The following is a 20,442-nucleotide window of genomic DNA, read 5'->3' as shown; positions in this document are numbered from 1 at the left end:
CAGAATTATTCTGAAGGAATTCTCAGAGAACTATACAAAGATTTACTCAAACAATAATTACCATAGTTACATAGCAAAACTAGAAATACTCAACAACTAGGCTGATGAAACACATTATAATACATTAAGAATATTATACAGCCATAAGTTCATGTGACAGGTATCTCTGTGATATAAGAAAATGTTTATAATGCCTTATGAAATAAATTACTGATCCACATTTTAAGTTAATAAAGGCAAAGAAAAATAATATATCTCCACATTTTAGCACATTTTGTTGATGGTTATTTTATATATACATTTTTTTTATTTTTAATTTTTTTTGCCAGTACTGGGCCTTGGACTCAGGGCCTGAGCACTGTCCCTGGCTTCTCTTTGCTCAAGGCTAGCACTCTGCCACTTGAGCCACAGCGCCACTTCTGGCCATTTTCCATATATGTGGTACTGGGGAATTGAACCCAGGGCTTCATGTATACGAGGCAGGCTCTTTTGCCACTAGGCCATATTCCCAGCCCTATATATACATTTTTGTCAGTCATTGGGGAATGATCTCAGGGCCTAGGTGCTGTCCTTGAGCTCTTTTGCTCAAAGCTAGTGCTCTACCACTTTGAGCAACAGCTCCACTTCTGGTTTTCTAGTGGTTAATTGGATATAAGTGTCTCACTGACATTCCTGCCTTGGCTGACTTTGAACTGTGATCCTCAAGTCTTGGCCTCCTGAGTAGCTAGGATTAAATATATAAGCCACCAGTGCCCAACATTTTATACTCTCTTAAAGGGGAAAAATTAATAGAAAACGTGTATTACCATTAACTAATAAATTTGAAATTTTAAAAAGAAATATATTAAGAAAAGAATTTCCTCATTATTCAACTTCTGCTACTAGTATGAGGAAAGAGAAACTATGCTATGCTAAATATAATGAGTCACATTTACAACTTTACTATACAATACTGTTTGTCAGCAAGTATTAAGCAGCAACCTGTACGTTGCCCTCAGTAACTATTCTTCTGCTGTGACTGACTTTGTATTATTTTGTAAGAGGGCACACAAAGCAAAGAAAAAAAAAAAAGAGGGTGCACAAGCATAATGTACTGAAAACAGAACACCGCCTCACAGGCAACACGTTAGGCAATAGATGGCAGACTAAAATTGTATCCTTGGCACTCACAACTGTAAGAATTATGAAAAAGGTACAAAAATACAAAATAGATAGTGGGGCACTCGTGGCTCACACCTACCATCCTATCTAGGCAAGAGGCTAAAATCTGAGGATCACAGTTCAAAGCCAGCCCCAACTTTTATCTCCAATAAACTGCTCAGAAAAAGCTGGAAGTGGCGCTGTGGCTCAAGTGGCAGAGTGCTAGCCTTGAGCAAAAAGAAGCCAGGGACAGTGCTCAGGCCCTGAGTCTAAGCCCAGGACTGGCAAAAAAAAAAGAGAGAGAAGAAAGAAAGAAAACATGCTAGGCCCAAGATTGTAAAATGTTAAAATGCATAGAAAGAAGAGGAAATACTAAGAAAAGAAAGTGAATTTGCAGAAAATTTTTAGCTGCTATAAACAGTAAAAATACAAATTATATGGCCATCAGAATAAATAAGTCTTTAAAATCTGACAAAAGTTTGCTTGTTCTGTGACTACCCTTGACTTTCCAAGAAAATTAGTGTGGTTCTGAAAGTATCCCTGAATTCACCTAGTCTTCTGGGAATCTCATAGACTCTGAAAGGACTAGAATGGAAAAAATCCATTTTGTGTACTTTAGTATGGCCTTTATGTTCCTCTACACAGATCATTCCTGAACATGAACTACTTCCATAGGCTCTAGCATTTTCCTGGTTGTTTCTGGAGTCATAAGAAATATCTCACAACAGCCAATAAACTGATGTTGATAATGTATCTTAATCATTATTTTTCTATTACATGATAAATAATCTTTGTAAAATTATAGCCTATATCTATACATTTAAATGACAGTGCTCAAAGGGGTCCTTAAGAATTAATACCATATGGGGCTGGGGATATAGCCTAGTGGCAAGAGTGCCTGCCTCGGATACACGAGGCCCTAGGTTCGATTCCCCAGCACCACGTATACAGAAAACGGCCAGAAGCGGCCCTGTGGCTCAAGTGGCAGAGTGCTAGCCTTGAGCGGGAAGAAGCCAGGGACAGTGCTCAGGCCCTGAGTCCAAGGCCCAGGACTGGCCAAAAAAAAAAAAAAAGAATTAATACCATACTCTCATTTTACAGATGGAAGACTGTAGGTAGTAATCTGCTCACTTTCTTGAATGCTACTTTTTCTCTTTTTAAAGTATTATATATGGAGCAGGTTCACTTAGAAAGTACTCATATTAGTTTGGGTTAGGGAAAGCAGCATATTCTAGAGGAAAAACAAACAAATATGAGCATATAGAAATTAATAATCATCTAGGGGCTGGGAATATGGCCTAGTGGCAAGAGTGCTTGCTTTGTATACATGAAGCCCTGGATTCGATTCCTCAGCACCACATATATAGAAAACGGCCAGAAGTGGCGCTGTGGCTCAAGTGGCAGAGTGCTAGCCTTGAGCACAAAGAAGCCAGGGACAGTGCTCAGGCCCTGACTGCAAGCCCCAGGACTGGCAAACAAAACAAAATAAAAGAAATTAATAATCATCTAGAGTCTAAAATAATAACTACAAACACATCAAAGCTGTTGTCCTGTGGGAAAGGAGATCAATAAATAAGTTGGAAGGGGGAGTTTGTGGTCAAGCATATTTTGAAAATGATGGGTCTAACAAAGTAGTTTCTTTATGCCTAACATAATCTTTAATACATGAATATTGACTAACCTCATAATGTTATGCTTAACCTCAGAACCTTTAATACATACATGTTGAATCCCCAAAAGCAGAACAGCATGTGCTACATTTCACCAATTTAATCTGGCCCTGAGTTTTCTTTAGATCACAGCTTCTAACATCTTTTTCAATAAGGAGTTCATAACCTATACACAATGGAATACTACATAGCGATTAGGAACGGTGAAATATTGTTATTCGCAGGGAAATGGTCAGAAGTTGAACAAATAATGTTGAGCGAGACAAGCCTAGAACACAGAAAACAAAGGAGCATGATCTCCCTGATATATGACTGTTAAGAAAGGGAGACGGAGAGACAGTAGAGACCAGGACTGTGAAACCAAAAACTGCTTGTCAAATGGTATTTCCCACAGGATTGGGGCAGTGACCCAACAGTATGTAACTAAAACCAACTACTCAACATATAAAGGTCAAAAATTGACCTCTCAGTGGAATACAATAGCTCAAAAGCTATGTATGTACGTTCATATAAGACTACTGTCGACATATTGTCTAATATCGACATTACATTTAAAGCCCTAGGCGAATTTTCTTGGGCTTGGCCATGTGGATGCTGTATATGTTCTTGATACATTGTGTATTGTATATATGTCTACCTGACCTAGAGAAGGGAAAGAAAAACAGGGCATAAGATATCACAAGAAATGCACACACTGCCCTACTATGTAACTGTACCCTTTTTGCACAACACCTTGTCAAAAAAATTGTATTCAATTAATAAATAAATTAAAGAAAGAAAGAAAGAAATTGGGGAAGGGCCAGCTTCAGCACTTATTGTTGGGTGACATACAGTAGCTTAGCCAATAAATGAAAGAAGTTCATGTAAAAATAAATAAATAAGGAGTACATAGTACATCTCTGCCCATTATCACTAAACAACCATCAGAAAAAATAACCATTTCAAATTAATTATGGTGTATAGTTTTACTCAAGGTTGCAGCTTCAAATAACTACCCTTGCTTCTGTCAATTCAGTCAAAGCTTACTAGAATAGAGATCAAATACAAGAACTAGATCATACTAATCCATAGAGTTGCTACAAGGTTGAAATGTAAATGTTCAGATTTCAATTCAACATAGATTTGTTAAATCGCTACTACAACATGGTATGTACATACATTTATTTTTCCAAGCAACTATTTTCCTTGTTCTTCTCTTTCAATGCTTTCAATTCTAATAAGTATACTAATTCACTACTGCTTCCTTACTGAGCTATTAGAGGTATTAGAATTCCATTGCTTTTTTGCAGTAGGGGAAAATGTCTTTTGATTTTCCCTCCGGGCCCTGGGGCTTGAACTCAGGGCCTGGGTACTTTCCCTGAGCTTCTTTTGCTGTGCCCAGAGAAGATCACTTTTAGAAAAGCACAATGGGAAATTAATAGATATTTTTGTCCTTAAAATAAAATACCAATTTTTAAGCTGGGCATCAGTGGCTCATGCTTGTAATTCTAGCTATTCAGGAGACTAATATCTGAGAATCCTGAGAATCCATGAAACTCACCTACAATAAATTACCAAAAAACTGGAAGTAGAGTTATAGCTCCAAGTGGCTCACATCTAGCCCTAGCAGTAAAGTCAGTGAAACTCTTATTTGCATTAACTACCAGAAAGCTGGAACCAGAGCTGTGGTCCCAAGGGTAGAGTGTTAGCTTTGTGCAAAAAACCTCAAGGATAGCACCCAGGTCCTGAATTCAAGCCCCAGGATTGTATAAAACAAATAAGGCTGGCACCAGTGACCCATGCCTGTAATCCTAGCTATCAGAAAGCTGAGATCTTAGAATCACGGTTCAAATCCAGCTTGAGCAGGAAAGTCCCTGAGACTATTTCCTATTAACAACCAAAAAGCCAGAAGTGGAGCTGTGGCTCAAGTGGTAGAGCCCCAGCCTCGAGCATTTATAAAAATGTTCAAGGAGATTGATCAGGCCCAGAGTTTAAGCCTCAGGACTGGCACAAAAGACAGATAGATAGATAGACAGATAGATAGGCAGGCAGACACAGACAGGTAGAATGCTAACTTTATTTCTAGGTCACCTAAATTTATGCCTCCACACTAATATCATGACAAATAGAAATCATTCTTTTAGAGTTTATATTCATTTGCTCTGAACTAGAAATTTTTCATTTACTACGAAGGCAGGATTAAAAACACAATGTTTTCTTTGCAACCTAATGGTCTAAAAGACGCAAAAATCCTCTTTTCGGGCTGGGGATGTGGCCTAGTGGCAAGAGAGCTTGCCTCGTATACATGAAGCCCTGGGTTCAATTCCCCAGCACCACATATACAGAAAATGGCCAGAAGTGGTGCTGTGGCCCAAGAGGCAGAGTGCTAGCCTTGAGCAAAGAGAAGCCAGAGACAGTGCTCAGGCCCTGAGTCCAAGGCCCAGGACTGGCCAAAACAAACAAACAAAAAAAAAATCCTCTTTTCCTTATATAAAAATTCTTAGTACCTCTTGAAATTCATCCATTCCTGAGAAGACATTAGGCCCTTTATTAACTCTTCCCCCACGGTCTTTTCGTTTGATTTTCTTCGGTAAACCACGGCCTCGACCAATATTAAAACTTTTAACCCTCTGTTCTGTACCTAAAAAAGTAAAAATATAATTCAAGTATTACAGAAAAACAACAATAACTAGCCATCTATTAGTTTACAAAGAATAGTATATTTATAACAGTCTATAAAGTACATCCTTCATTTTGTCCTCAATATTTATTTTTTAAAAATTAACTGAATCAGGGCTGGGAATATGGCCTAGTGGTAAAGTGCTCGCCTTGTATACATGAAGCCCAGGGTTCAATTCCTCAGCACCACATATATAGAAAAAGCCGGAAGTGGCACTGTGGCTCAAGTGGTAGAGTGCTAGCCTTGAGCAAAAAGAAGCCAGGGACAGCGCTCAGGCCCTGAGTTCAAGCCCCAGGACTGACAAAAAACAAAAGAAAACAAAATTAACTGAATCTACAAACTACTTCATGGGTAGTGCTTTCCCTTGTAATAAGGGATTTTATCACAAAGGATATTAAAAATAAAGCAAGGAGGGAGGATACACAGAGGCACCACTTCCAGTTTTCTGGCAGTTAATCGGATATAGAGTCTCATGGACCTTCCTACTCTGGCTGGCTTTGACCTTGATCCTCAGATCTCAGCCTCCTACTAGCTAGGATTATGGGGGTGTAAGCCATCAGTGCCTGGCTACTATTGATAATTTTGAATAGATACATATACATGTAGTATCTACAAGTAAAATTAGACTGGCTTTTTTTTTTTTTTTTTGGCCAGTCCTGGGCCTTGGACTCAGGGTCTGAGCACTGTCCCTGGCTTCTTCCCGCTCAAGGCTAGCACTCTGCCACTTGAGCCACAGCGCCGCTTCTGGCCGTTTTCTGTATATGTGGTGCTGGGGAATCGAACCTAGGGCCTCGTGTATCCAAGGCAGGCACTCTTGCCACTAGGCTATATCCCCAGCCCCTAGACTGGCTTTTTGCTTCTGAAAAATCTGGTATTTCAAAGTATCTTCCAAGTACTCAGGAAACTCATCCCAGGACTTGAGAGGCTGAAACAAGAGGAATGCAAGCTTGAAGATAGCCGGGATTATACGATGACTTGAGACCCTGCCTCAAAATAATTATCTACAAAGATGAGTGAGTGATATGGTAGAATGTTTGCCTAGCATTCATGAGACCCTGGGTTGGATTCTCAGCACTTAAAAAATACAGAAAAAGTCTAAAAAGATACTCAATTTAAAAATTATGTTAGGGGGCTGGGGATATAGCCTAGTGGCAAGAGTGCATGCCTCCGATACACGAGGCCCTAGGTTCGATTCCCCAGCACCACATATACAGAAAATGGCCAGAAGTGGCACTGTGGCTCAAGTGGCAGAGTGCTAGCCTTGAGCGGGAAGAAGCCAGGGACAGTGCTCAGGCCCTGAGTCCAAGGCCCAGGACTGGCCAAAAAATAAAAAATAAAAATAAAAATTATGTTAGGGTAGTAGGTTATAATACAATCTAATTCCTCATTTTACCAAAGTCACACTCACTAATAACTTTATTTCCTTTTTTTTTTTTTTTTTGGCCAGTCCTGGGGCTTGGACTCAGGGCCTGAGCACTGTCCCTGGCTTCTTTTTGCTCAAGGCTAGCACTCTGCTGCTTGAGCCACAGCGCCACTTCTGGCCATTTTCTGTATATGTGGTGCTGAGGAATCGAACCCAGGGCCTCATGTATATGAGGCAGGCACTCTTGCCACTAGGCCATATCCCCAGCCCTCACTAATAACTTTAAAACCTACAAAACGGGGACTGGGAATATGGCCTAGTGGCAAGAGTGCTTGCCTCATATACATAAAGCTCTGGGTTCGATTACTCAGCACCACATATACAGAAAAGGCCAGAAGTGGCGCTGTGGCTCAAGCGGCAGAGTGCTAGCCTTGAGCAAAAAACAAGCCAGGGACAGTGCTCAGGCCCTGAGTTCACGGCCTAGGACTGGCAAAAAAAAACAAAAAAAAAAAAACAAAAGCACAATATATAATACTCAACTTTTTAAAAGGAAAAACAAGAAACAACTTGTGAAGAAAACCCATGTGAAAAGAACAACCAAGTGAGTTCTCTTCCAAACTGGAATTATCCCTAATACCACCACAAATAGACTCAAGAGTGACATTTACCCAATGTCAAACATGTAAATAAATTATCTTTCCTCTGGGTTGACGAAGGCGACTTATTTTTCAAAGGAATTTCACTAGAAAATCAGGAAAAAATAAATTCACAGACATAATCAAATTTACTCATGACTGAATACTTTTTTCAAAAATAATTAAAGGGGTTGGGTAGGGGTGGCTCATGCCTAGCTAGCTACTGAGGAAGCTGAGATCTGAGGAACACAACATGGTTCAGAGGACAGGGAAGTCCATGAGATTCTGACCTCCAATTAACCACTAAAAATTTAGAAGTGGAGATACGGCTCACCTTGAGTAGAAAGCTGAAGGACAGCACCCAAGCTCTAAGTTGAAGCCCCAAGTACAAAAAATTAGATTAAATTAAGAGGTAGTTACATAAAAAATGTAGGAGTTCATCATTTTACCTTTGTCTCATCTTACTCCAATTTTCTTGAAGTACATACATGGAATAGCCCCTATTTAAGATTAATTTTAGCTGAATGTGACTTACACTATGTAACTGGTATACCAGCTTGCAATTTAGTTTTTCTCTGGACCATATACCTCAACATAGTAAGTAAACAGATGGTAGCTACAGAAACTTATTTTCTCATTTTGATTCTTAAGGATTCATGGCCACTACTTACATTTACATAGCAAAGGCAATTGCCATATTTGAAAGTCTAATGAAAGAAAAGCTTAGCTTTCCAATATTCTACAATTATTGGCTAAAATATAAAAGTAATAAATAGAGTACCAGTTATCTTTGTAACTGTATACTGGCATATATAGCAAGGAAGAGAAAAATACAAGAAACTTTATTCTACTTTTATATTCTTTAAAATATATTAGATACCATTCTACTTTAAGTGTTAAGATATTATGTAGACTGAAAGAGCTGTACATTTATATCCTTGATGTCTATAAGATAAATGAAAATAAATGTAAGTTCTGCAAGAAGTAGCTGATCCTGAGAAGGGGGCTAAGAAATTTGTCTACATGGGCTGGCTCCAAACTGCAATTCTCAGCTTTCAGCCTCTTGAGCATCTAGATTCAAACACAGGCATAAAGCACCAGCACTCAGGATCTGATCAGATTTTAATAAGGTTCTCATACTCTAAAACAGACTAATTTCAAACTTACCATGATGAGGTCCTTTCATCCTCTGTTTTTTCTCCATTTCTTTAGAATATGATGACCCAAAGGTAGTATTTGATGTTTCGTTAGCTTGTCTGTAATGTTTCAACTGATTGGAATAATCTTCCTCTGTTTCCATGCTGTAGTTACCAAAGTTGTCATCACTATAATTACCGAAGTTGTCATCACTATAATTACTGTACTCATCATATTCTCTACTTTTAAATTTCTTGTTATATTGACTCTTCTTTGATGTCATGTAGCTTCCTGATATATGTCCATGCTTTAAAAAAAGGGGACAATTATTTTCAGGATATTTTAAAATTATACACAGCAGCTGATAGAAACATAGGACATCTCTCTCCAGCCCACACAAAGAAAGTTGGGATTAAAAAAAGAAAAAGTTGGGGTTGGGAATGTGGCCTAGTAGTAGCTTGCCTAGCATGCACAAAGCACTGGGTCAGAAAAAGCCAGAAGTGGCACTATGGCTTATGTGGTAGAGTGCTAGCCTTGAGGAAAAAGAAGCTAAGAACAGTGCTCAGGCCCTGAGTCCAAACCCCAGAACTGGTAAAAAAAAAAAAAAAAAGAAAGAAAAAGAAAAACTTGAAGTATTAAATATAACCTTTATTCCTTAGCTTTTGTTTTTCACTTTCTGTCTTGATATTCACATGTACAGGACTACTTAAAAATCCACACCACCATAGCTGGGTGCCAGTAGCTCCTAGCCTGTAATCCTAGCTACTCAGGAGGCTGAGATCTGAGGATCAAAAGGTTCAAAGCCAGCCCAAGCAAGAAAGTCCAGGAGACTCTTATCTCCAATCAACCACCAGAAAACCGGAAGTGGCACTGTGGCTCAACTGGTAGTGTGCTAGCCTTGAGCTGAAGAAGCTCAAGGCAGTGCCCAGGCCCCGAGTTGAAGCCCCAGGAATGGCCAAAAAAGAAAATGAATGTTATATTTCCTAAAAGGAAAAACAACATTCTTAAATAGTGAAAAACATCTACTGAACAATCTGTTCATTAGAAACTATTAATTACAACGAACATTATTATTTTTATTGCTTCATTACTAAGGTACTGGGAAACAAAAAATACAATTTGTTCCTAGAAATTTATTTAATTTAATTATAATATTAATGTTTTTGTTGAAATACTTTTAATATCCATATATCCTATGTTGATTTTATAATAAACCAAGAAAAAAACTATACATAATTACAACTTGAAAATCTAAAAGAATATGCCTTATCATTAGTTTAATGCATTTAAATGTGGTATATTCTAATATTTATATAACTAGATAAAATTTTTAATTAGAATACCTTTCAAATTTTAAAAGCGGTCAATTTAATAAAACTTCATTTATAACAAGAGAATTAGTAAAGAATTAAGCATATTCAATTCAGCAAACCGATGAAGTACCAAGATAGGTAAGGACAAAAAGAATAAACAATGCTCAAACCAACCAGGAGGAACAAAAAAACACTCAAAACACAAGAATCCATAAATAACTCTCAATAATAACTCTAAATGTAAAGGGTCTTGACTCTCCACTCAAAAACACACAAACTAGTAGCCAAGTGCCAGTGGCTCACACCTGTAATCCTAGCTACTCAGGAGATTGAGAGCGAGGGTTGCCTCAGATCTGCCTGGGGCAGAAAAGGCAGGGAGACTCTTAACCTCCAAAAAACAACTCAGAAAAAGCTGGGAGTGGCGCTGTGACTCAAGTGGTAGAGTGCTAGCCTTGAGTAAAAGAAGCTCAGGAATAGTGTCCAGGCTCTGAGTTCAAGCCCCAGGACCAGCACAAATAATAAGTAAACGAATAAATAAATGAATGAATGAGTGAATGACATTAAGGACTTATAGGGATAGCTATAGATGCAATATAACAGTGGGTAACGTCAACACATGACTCATATCAATAGATAGGTAGTCCAGACCAAAATGTCAACAAAGACAACTCAGAATTAAAGTGCATCATAAATCAGATGGATTTAACAGATATCTCACAGAGTAGTCTATTCAACAATGACCATAATACACATTTTTCTCAGTGGTCTACAGAACTTTCTCCAAAATTGATCACGTTAGGCCATAAAGCAAATCTTAGTGTAGTGAAAAACTGAAATAACATCCTGTATTTTAACATACTATAATGGAATGAAATAAGATATTAATAAGAGAAACTATGCAATACACTTAGTTTGGCTAAGAGAGTAATAGAAAGACTCACTGAAACAAAGAATTGAGTTTCTGAAAGGATAAACAAGACTGAAAAATCCTTAACCAAAAAAAAAATATGGAAAAGGTAAGTAATAAAATTAAAGATAAAAGAGGATCATCACAACAATGCCAACAACATAGGATTATTAGGGAATACTTTAAAAACTTATCTTCTAACCTTATGTAACTTATCTTATAACCAAGAGGTTGTAACCCTCACTTAAACACACCCATAATGAGCAACAAGACCGAAGTCTCCGCAAAAAAAAACCAAAACCCAGAACCAAAGAGATTCAATACTGGATCTTTCCAGACCTTTAAAGAACAGCTAACACCAATGCACCTCAAAATATTTCTGGGCAGACAAATTTGAGACACTCATCTCCAGCAGAGTGCTGGCATTAAGGGACAAAGCCGAATGAGTATCAGGCACGCACATGTGCATGCACATGCATGCACACACACACACACACACGGCAGCACCTTAAAACCACAATGATGTATCTCTTCACACTCATTTACCATTTCCTCCCAAATATGGAAAATAATAAGTGTGACAAAAATATAGAAGCATTATCTCAGGCATTTCTGATGAGTGTGTAAAATGGACAGCCTCTACAGAAAACAGTTCAGCAGTTCCTCAAAAAGTTAAACAGAGGGCTGGGGATATGGCCTAGTGGCAAGAGTGCCTGCCTCATATACATGAGGCCCTGGGTTCGATTCCCAGCACCACATATACAGAAAATGGCCAGAAGTGGCGCTGTGGCTCAAGTGGCAGAGTGCTAGCCTTGAGCAAAAAGAAGCCAGGGACAGTGCTCAGGCCCTGAGTCCAAGCCCCAGGACTGGCAAAAAAAAAAAAAGTTAAACAGAGAAGCTGGGTATTATAGGTTCATGCAGAGATTAAGTGGATGGCAACTAAAGGCTACCCTGGGAAGAATGTTAGCAAGATACCATCTCAATCAAGAAGTGGGTATGGTGGTACACATCAGAGCATAGGTAGGAGGACCCTGGTTCTGGACTAGTCCAGGAAAAAGCACAAGACCCTACACTAAGAGCAAAAACAAACAAAAAGCTATAGTAAAATGGGCTTAAGTGGTTTAGTGCCTGCATAGCAAGCATGGGACCCTGAGTTCAAACACTAACATGCAAGAGAAAATGAGAGAGAGAGACAGAGAGAGAGAAGAGAAAAGAGGGAGGGAGGGAGAGAAGGAAGGAGGAAGAGAGAGGGAGGGAGGAAGAGAGGAAGGAAGGAAGGAAGGAAGGAAGGAAGGAAGGAAGGAAGGAAGGAAGGAAGGAAGGAAGGAAAGCAGGCAGGCAGGAAAGAAGGAAAGAGAAAGATTAAATATATAATTACACGTAATTCTATTCTTAAATATATGCCTCAATTAATTGAAAGAAGGGTTTTTAAAGGGATTTTGTATACCTACATTCATAAGCATAATTATTTACAATAGCCAAAAGGTGACACTTCAATTCTCTAACAATAGATGAAATGACAAATATATATATATATGTATATGTGTAAATATATATATATACAATGCAATATTATTCAGACCTAGAACAAAATTCTGATACATAGATGAACCTTGAAAATATGTTAAGTGAAATAAGGCCAGACACCAAACGAAAAATATTATATGACTTCAAATAGATGAGGTTACTAAAACAGGCAAGTTTATATACAGAAAATGAGAAAAGTAGTCACCAGGGGGACAGAAGCAAGGGGAAGTGCGGTGCTGTTGCTTAATGGACATAAAACTGCTTAAGACAAAGAGTTCTGGAGATGCATAGTGGGGATCAATAAACATTGTAAACATAGCTACAAAATTGCACACTAAAAATGGTTAAAATGGAAAATCATGTTGTATGTTTTATCACAATTAAAATAGGCCATACCTGAGAAAATGGAATGTCATAATCCCTGTAGAAACCAGTTCTTTTTTTATGGGAACTCTCTGTGTGTTCAATATCTGAATCAAGGCTGTAGTCTGAACTATCACCACTAGGAGAATTATGCTGGAGGGAAGGAGAAAAATGTTATATTACAAAAAGATGAAATTGAGCTTGTAACTAGTAAGCTCCTTTCAGTCAGAGTGTCAACCAGGAGATTATATTATTCTCACCAACTCAGTAAACTCAGAAAAATGTGTTGCAAAGGCCATTACCATCCCAATTCTTTTCAGTTTTTCTGAAGGAAATGTTGCTTCTTTGTGCTCAGGAACTTCATTGAAGTATGTTTCTCATCATCCCTTTGGTCCAAGGGACTTAAATAGAAATCTAATGGGTTCTAAAATGATCCTATACTTAAGCTACACTTGAAGTAAAACTGGTTCCTCACCACCAAGAAGGGTCCTGGAACACAAGTAGGGTATGTAATAATTTGGTTACTTGAAAGTGAATTTCTAGTGGCTTTCTAGTACGTAAGTCTACTGCATGGGTATCCTAAAACAAAAAGTAGACCAAAATATTCTAAATTGACTATAAGAAATAAATCCAGTTCACAAAATTAAATAAATGAGCTGGAGGTCAGTGGCTTATACCTGTAATACTAGCTACCCAGGAGGCTCCGATCTGAAGAACCAAAGTTTGAAACCAATCTGGACAGAAAAATCCTCAAGACACCACGTCCAATTAACTAGCAAAAAGTTGGGTTCAATTCTTCAGCACTATATAAACAGAAAGAGCCAGAAGTGGCGCTGTGGCTCAAGAGATAGAGTGCTAGCCTTGAGCAAAAAGAAGCCAGGGACAGTGCTCAGGCCCTGAGTTCAAGCCCCAGGACTAGGAAAAAAAAAAAGAACTAGCAAAAAGTTGGGCTGGAAGGGAGGGAAAGGAGGAGGAAGGGAAGGGGGGAAGGGAGGGAGGAAGGAAGAGAGAGAGAGGGGAGAGGACGGAGGGAGGAAGGGAAAGAGGGAGGGATGTAGGGAGGGAGGGAGGAAGGGAAGAAGGAAGGAAGGAAGGAAACTACAAGTAATTGATAATGATGAACAACACAAGTTATGGCAAGGGGCTGGAGTGGTACAGTACTTATCTAGCAAGCAGGAGGGCCTAAGTTCAATGTCCATACCACCGAAAAATTTTAATATAAAGTTTCTTTTCTTAATAAGAAATTTAGGGGGTCTGAGGATATGGCCTAGTGGCAAGAGTGCTTGCCTCCTATACATGAAGCCCTGGGTTCGATTCCCCAGTACCACATATATATAGAAAATGGCCAGATGTGGCGATGTGGCTCAAGAGGCAGAGTGCTAGCCTTGAGCAAAAAGAAGCCAGGGACAGTGCTCAGGCCCTGAGTCCAAGCCCAGGACTGGCAAAAAAAAAAAAAAAAAGAAATTTAGGATTTTTTTGTCCAAATAACCAAAGAGCTGTGCTTGTTTTCCATTTTATTTTTCTTTTTTTCTGCTGTGTTTCACTATGTAGCCCAGGCTGGCCTAGAACTCTCATTCCTCCTGCCTCAGCTTCCTGATGAGTGCTGGGATTAAAGGCATGTGCCACCACACCTAGCTTAAAGAAATTTTTTCCAAATTCTATTTTTCTGTCAGATGATAGTTCGTATTCTTTCCTAAATTTTTATGACTTTGAACTACTTGATTACATTTTTCATAAGCTTTTGGGCATTCTTTCTTTGCCAGAGGAATGTTATTCTATTACAATTCTATTCTTATAATAACTTCTCTGGAATGTCAGTCACCATAGTCTTATCTTGATTGGGGGGGGGGGAGGAAGATTAGTAAAATAGGAAAGCTTTCCTAGCCTAAGGGCTCTCAGATTATGTCTTCTGTTGTCAAAGTGAAGTATTCAACTAAAACCAAACAATTACTAAATAAACATAAAAAGGTCTAGGATAGACCTATCAGAGGATCACAATAGCTAAACAGCTATGCACACATGATTATAGAAGATGAGGCTAAGCAAAATGAACTCCAAGAGAAGGAAAACAGGAGGATTTTATTATTGTCCTTATGTTTAGTGTACTAGGTGATTTCCTTTGGCGTACCTCCCCTCCCCCCCCTACCGTAGTCACTGTATATGATTTTGGTACACTGGATATTGTATATATGCTTATCTGAACTAGGGAAGGGAAAGAAAAATAAGGGAGGGTGTAACACATAAGAAATGTACTCACTACCTTATTATGTAACTGTACCCCCTCTGTACATCACCTTGTCAATAAAATTTAATGTTTTTTAAAAAGTGAAGTATTTAAAAATATGGCTATCATCTTCTGAGATAATACCTCTTCTGTTTCCTTTCCCCACCTGTTAACTGATCATTTCTTTCCTTGGCACTAGTATGCTTGTGCCTCAATTTATACTCTTTCTATTTCTCAGTATGGGACTCTGTCTTAGGAAAGAGATTTAGTTGATTAATATGATGAGGTCATTAGACATAATTCATTCCAGAACTTTTCTGTGGCCATCTTACTCATAAATGGACTAGAGTTAATAAAGCCTTCTCTGTTGCCATTTTCAAAGAGGCGCCAGAGATTTTTGTGTTGAATGGGACTACTCCATTTGAGAGAATATCTACTAGCTGATTCTGGAGGCTCCTTTACCTTCCTTCATTTGTTACCTTGTTTCATTCACATAGTTACTGATTCTACTCTGGTCATGTTTCTATCTAAGATTTAAACCATTTGTTTGCATTTCTGAGGTTTGTGGAGATAACCTGTTGTTACATTTTTTGAAGATGTTAGCAGTGAGTTTTTTCTTTGGCTAACCTAATCACCACGGGGGAAATTTTAAAAAGGAAGCTTCAAAAACTAGCCCACCACTGCTGCCCCCAACTTTTCCCTGATTGATTAGTCTATATAGTTCTCTTTCTTCCCTATCCCCAATTCTCATTCTCCTTCAAGCACCCTATTGCTTTCCTGATACTACTGGTTTTTCACTTATTCACTATCTATTTCTATTTATTTTCTGGAAATGCAAACTATTTTATTTACCACTACAATTCCAAACTCTTGGCATAGAGGCTTTCATAATAAGCATGTGATAACATATATGAATGAGTAAATAAATGAATGGACCGAACAGTGCTTATGCTGTTAACCTATGTCTTTAAAGAATGAAACTTTCCTTAACCTTTTAATGTTCTTGCCTACAACTTTCCATCCATAAAAGGCTATTTTAAAAATCTGGACTAGGATTTACCTTGATCATTAAAAAAAATTATTGTTATTATAAAGGTCATATACAGAGTACCTTGATCATTTTTCTTTGTGTGTATGTTAGTCCTGGGGTCTGAACTCAGGGCCTGGACACTGTCCCTGAGCTTTCTTTGTTCAAGGCTGGTGTTCTACCACTTGAGCCACAGGTCCACTTCCAGCTTTTTGCTGGTTAGTTGGAGATAAAAATCTCACAGACTTGCCTGCTAGAGCTGGCTTTGAACTGTGATTCTCAGATCTCAAGACTCCTGAATAGCTAGGATTACAAATGTGAGCCACCAGCACCTGGCTCTCAATCATTTTTTAATCTAAAAAGTAGTTTATACAATCTTTATGCTTAGAAAAGTTTCTAATCACCTAGCTAGCAATATCTAATCTATATATTTTATAAGAAAATAGGCAATCGGGGCTGGGAATGTGGCTTAGCAGTAGAGTGCTTGCCTAGCATGCGTGAAGCCCTGGGTTCGATTCCTCAGCACCACATAAACAGAATAGGCTGGAAGTGGCGCTATGGCTCAAGTGGTAGAGTGCTAGCCTGAGCAAAAACAAGCCAGAGACAGTGCTCAGTCCCTGAGTCCAAGCCCCAGGACTGGCAAAAAAGAAAAGAAAAAAAGAAAAGAAAATAGGCAATCACTTATACTAATTTCAGCATTTTGTATTTCTGGATTGCAAAAAGCATAGAAAGTTGATTCTAACTAACCTTATGTTTCTCACGTTTTCTCCTTTTGGATTTTTTCTTCTCTCGTTCCTTCTTGTGTTTTTTTCTTGATTTTCTATAAGCTTTTTCATTTTTATGTTTTTCATTTTCTTTTGCTTCCCGTTCTTGTGTTTCTTCAAATCCTGTGTCATCTATTTCACCATCTTCTAATTCACCATCTTCTCTGTAGAAGACAATAAAATTTAAAATATTAAATATCCTTCTAAAGCAAGTATTAGGGAAATATTTCTTAAAAACATTTGCCAAGAGTTTAAGTTACATTCATGTCTATATAAGGGATTGAAAAACTTTTCAAGGGCTGAATGTGTGGTTACAGTGGTTAAACAGCAGCCCCATAAGCAAGCCAAGCCAGTGCAAGGTCCTGAATTCAAGCCCCAGTATGAAAGGAAAGCAAAGGCAGAAGAGGGGAAGGGAGAGGAAAATCTTTCTCTATAAAGGTCCAGAAAATAAATATTTTATATTTGCAGACCATATATAATTTGTTACTTTTTTTTTCCTTCAAAAATAATACTAGCCCCGTGGCCAACGCCTATAATCCTAGCTACTCAGGAGGCTGAGCTCAGAGGATTGCAGTTCAAATCCAGCCAGGGCACAAAAGTCTGTGAGATTCTTCTCTCCAATAAACTACTCAGAAAAAGCCAGAAGTGGCAATGTGGTTCAAGTGGTAGAGAGCTAGCCTTGAACACAAAGAGGCTCAGGGACAGTATTCAGGCCCTGAGTTCAAGCCTCAGGACCAGGAAAAAAGAAAACAAAAACAAAAACAAAAAAAAAACACTACGAATTTAAAAACTACTCTCAGCAGCCAAAGTTTGCCTGCCTCTAAAGTACGCTCAGATCACTGAGTCTTAAAATGAATGAATGTGTGAATACAGTGCTATCCCAAATATTACAACAATTACTAAACTACCTACAGTACAAGAAAAAAACCTAAACTAAAATACTTAAAACAATTTAACTACAGCAAATAAGTTTTAATAAGCAACTTATAGGCAGCTATAGTTTTAAAAGTAATCTACATTGTTTCTTATCAATAAAGTAAACTTTAAAGTAGACAAATTTTAAGATATAAGTAGCAAAACCTAAGCCACAAAAGAATTATAAATTCTTCAACTTAAATCCACAAAAGTATTCATAGTAAAGTTACATATCCATGTTTCAAATACTAGAAGTTTTGCTATTATTATGAAAGCTGGGTCCTAAAAACTGACTTTTATATTGATTATGACATTTATAGTTAAAGAAGACAAAATATTCTTTGGTAGTATTGTTAAATATAGATAAGCCAATGGTACACATGAGAGGATGAATATATAACTTTAACATTTAAACATGTTTCCATAACACTAACTATAGCCTTCAAAATTCAAACTACAAGAAAGGCAAATGTTTCTGTGTAACAGCAGCAAATTGGAAACATTAAACTATGTATGATGTATGCATCGTGTGTGCATACTTGATGTATACATACATGAAGTGTGCATCACGTATGCATACTTAAAATGTGTGTGCGTGTGTGCACATGCGTGTGTATGAGTCCTGAGTCTTAAATTCGGGATCTGCACGCTGTTCCAGAGCTTTTTTGCTCAAGCCTAGACCCTATTACTTGAGCCATCACTCTATTTCTGGATTTTTGGTAAAGTCTCACAGACTTTCCTGCAGGCTACTTCAACCCTCGATCCTCAGATCTCAGCCTCCTAAGATTACAGGTAGAGTCACAAGCACCCAGCTAATATGTGGCTTGTTAAATGCAAACCTGATAACATTATTCTCCTGTTAAAAATCTTCAATAGGGTGGGCTGGGAAGGTGGTTTAGCGGTAGAGTGCTTGCCTACCATGCACGAAGCCCTGGGTTTGATTCCTCAGCACCTCACACACAGAAAAAGCCATAAGTTGCCAGTGGCTCAAGAGGTAGAGTGCTAGCCTTGAACAAAAAGAAATCAGGGACAGTGCTCAAGCCCTGAATCCAATTCCTAAGACTGGCAAAAAAAAAAAAAATCTTCAATAGGGACTAGGAATGTGGCTTAGTGGTAGAGTGCTTGCCTAGCATGCATGAAGCCCTGGGTTCGATTCCTAAGTACCATATAAACAGAAAAAGCTAAAAATGGTGCTGTGGCTCAAGTGATAGAGTGCTAGCCTTAAGCCCAAAGAGGCTCAGGGACAGTGCCCAGGTCCTGAGTTCAAGCCTCAGGACCAGAAAAAAAAAAAAACTCCAATAATATATTAAATTTGCTTCAAAATAATTCACTAGGGATAAAGGAAGTAATCTTTGTCATGAACTTCATGAGTACTGGTGTCTCATACTTACAATCCTAGTTACATGGAGGCTTAGACTGAAGGATCATAGTTTGAAGCCAGCCAGGGGCAGACAAACCTGTGAAACTCTTGTTGCCAATTAACCAGCAAAAAGCCAGAATGGAGATGTAACTCAAGTGGTAGAGTGCTAGCTGTAACTGAGAGTGTGATGCCAAGTACTATCCTCAACACTGGCAAAAAACAAACAAGCAAAAAAGATTGGTTATAAGTTGATGATCACTGAAACTGTAGAAAGATTATATATCAAGACTAATTCTACTATTCCTTATATGTTTCAAACGTCTACAATAAAAAAAGTCTATAACAATTCTGATCTGGAATGAAGATAATGTCAAATCTTGATATTACCTAAAGACCCTTTAGAACTGAGTCCCTGCTTAATGAACTACTTGCAATTTTTCAAGTTTCCAATCCTTAGACATAGTCTTAAAAAACTCTCATTGCCTTGCCTACCAAATCATACTGTTACCCAATTTTCTGTCACCTGGATAATTCTTAAACAGTTTTTAGGACTCAATTTAGGTATTTCCTCCTTGATACCTCTCTCTATCACCCAAGTTTAGGTGAGATGCTTCATCATAGTACTCCTTTACCTCTACCTCTTTTCTAATCATTGCACCCTGTACAAGTTCAGATGATGTGTTTATTGCTTGGTGAAAGCAGGGTATATACTGTCCTTCAGAGACATATCTCTAACATCTAGCATGACACTCTATTGTTTAATCAATAGATGTACAATCTCCATTACTCTTGCATTATAAAAAAAGTATATGGTAGCATCCTAATTTGGCTGTAATTGTTATTAAAGAACTTGAAAATTTCTTGGAAGGTAGACTTGGCATTCTATTTTAATAGTGTTCTAAACTTTTGACAGGTAGGTAGCTTTATGGCCCAAGAAAACCAGTACATATATTCACCAAAAGACATATATAAAAATGTTTCAGGGGCTGGGAATATGACCTAGTGGCAAAGAGTGCTTGCCTCATATACAGGAAGCCCTGGGTTCGATTCCTCAGCACCACATATATGGAAAATGGCCAGAAGTGTTGCTGTGGCTCAAGTGGCAGAGTGCTAGCCTTGAGCAAAAAGAAGCCAGGGACAGTGAGTAGGCCCTGAGTTCAAGGCCCAGGACTGGCCAAAAAAAAAAAAAGTTTCAATAAGTCATAACAGTAAAAAAAACAAAACCCAACTCTATAAGAACTCTTATCTTCAACAGATACAATAATTATGCTTATTATGTGACACTATAAAGAAAAAATTAACTATTGCAAAAAACAGTATGGATGAATATTATAGAAGATGAATAAAAATGATATGATTAATAAAAATGATAAAATGATGAATTTAAAAAGCCATACACAAGACACTAGACTATGATTCTATTTGTATGTAGCTCCAG

General features: G+C 38.1%; 1 protein-coding gene across 3 annotated transcripts in view; it reads right to left on the bottom strand.

Moving 5' to 3' along the window:
• The window catches only part of Zc3h6 (zinc finger CCCH-type containing 6), a 54,632-nt gene that overhangs the window by 19,600 nt on the left and 14,590 nt on the right, over positions 1–20,442 (bottom strand). For all 3 annotated transcript variants that reach the window (XM_048352351.1, XM_048352353.1, XM_048352352.1), the window contains exons 2-5: positions 16,713–16,893; positions 12,748–12,867; positions 8,635–8,911; positions 5,297–5,430 (exon numbers count right to left, since the gene is read on the bottom strand). In XM_048352351.1, coding sequence (XP_048208308.1) covers positions 5,297–5,430; positions 8,635–8,911; positions 12,748–12,867; positions 16,713–16,893 — 712 coding nt within the window. The remainder of the gene's footprint in view (positions 1–5,296; positions 5,431–8,634; positions 8,912–12,747; positions 12,868–16,712; positions 16,894–20,442) is intronic.

Source organism: Perognathus longimembris, chromosome 8, assembly GCF_023159225.1.
Source record: "Perognathus longimembris pacificus isolate PPM17 chromosome 8, ASM2315922v1, whole genome shotgun sequence".
Classification (NCBI taxonomy): domain Eukaryota; kingdom Metazoa; phylum Chordata; class Mammalia; order Rodentia; family Heteromyidae; genus Perognathus; species Perognathus longimembris.
The sequence above is the reverse complement of the archived record's forward strand: the minus strand, read 5'-3'. Positions and strand labels throughout refer to the sequence as shown.